The 879-nt window shown below is 63.8% G+C and overlaps 1 protein-coding gene across 1 annotated transcript in view; it reads left to right on the top strand.

Moving 5' to 3' along the window:
• Positions 1-869, top strand: part of DTX1 (deltex 1, E3 ubiquitin ligase) — a 26492-nt gene extending 25623 nt beyond the window's left edge. Inside the window, exon 8 of the mRNA XM_014966566.1 lies at positions 543-869. Coding sequence (XP_014822052.1) covers positions 543-767 — 225 coding nt within the window. The 3' untranslated portion in view covers positions 768-869. The remainder of the gene's footprint in view (positions 1-542) is intronic.
• Positions 870-879: the final 10 nt, after the last annotated feature.

Raw genomic sequence — 879 nt, 5'->3', positions numbered from 1 at the left:
TTGAACAGGATGGGATGGGAGGGGATGGGGTGGGAAAGAAAGAGAATGGGATGACAGGGAAGGGGATGGGATGGAGATGGGAAGGGATGGGAATGGGATGGGATAGGATGGGATGGGATGGAGATGGAGATGGGTTGGAATGGGACGGGACGGGATGGGATCGGAAAGGAAGGGAATGGGATGGGATGAGAAGGGAGGGGATGGGATGGAGATGGGTTGGGATCGGATGGGATGAAATGGGAAGGAATGGAAAGTGAAGGGGTTGGGTGGGATGGGATGGGATCGGAAGAGAAAGTATGAGAAGGGATGGGACAGAATAGGAAGGACGAGATAGAATGGGAATTGATGGGATGAGATGGGATAGAGTGGACGTGATGGGGAGGACACAGCAGTGCCGGGGTGGGCCTGGGCTGTGCCCCAGGGAAGGGTGGCACCACGGGGGCACCGTGCTGGGGCTGAACCCTACACCCTGTGCCATGGTGGGTGGGAGGAGGGCTGGGGGTGCCGGGTGGGCGAGCGATGGCCGTGCCCACCCGCCCCAGGTGCTGAAGCTGCTGATCGTGGCCTGGGACCGGCGGCTCATCTTCACCATCGGCACCTCCAACACCACGGGGGAGTCGGACACGGTGGTGTGGAACGAGATCCACCACAAGACCGAGTTCGGCTCCAACCTGACGGGCCACGGCTACCCCGACCCCAACTACCTGGACAACGTCCTGGCCGAGCTGCTGGCCCAGGGCGTCTCCGAGGCCACCCTGAAGGACTGAGGCAAGGGTGAGGGGCTCCCCCCAGCTCCCCCCTCGCCCCCGCGTCCCTGCCCGTGCCACCGCCGCCCGCGCCGCTTCGCTGCCGACGCTGCAGCCCTGCTGGGTGGGCTCG

The sequence above is a fragment of the Calidris pugnax genome, unplaced genomic scaffold (assembly GCF_001431845.1).
Source record: "Calidris pugnax isolate Ruff unplaced genomic scaffold, ASM143184v1 scaffold7, whole genome shotgun sequence".
Lineage (NCBI taxonomy): Eukaryota > Metazoa > Chordata > Aves > Charadriiformes > Scolopacidae > Calidris > Calidris pugnax.
This window is presented reverse-complemented; position numbering and strand designations above follow the sequence as displayed.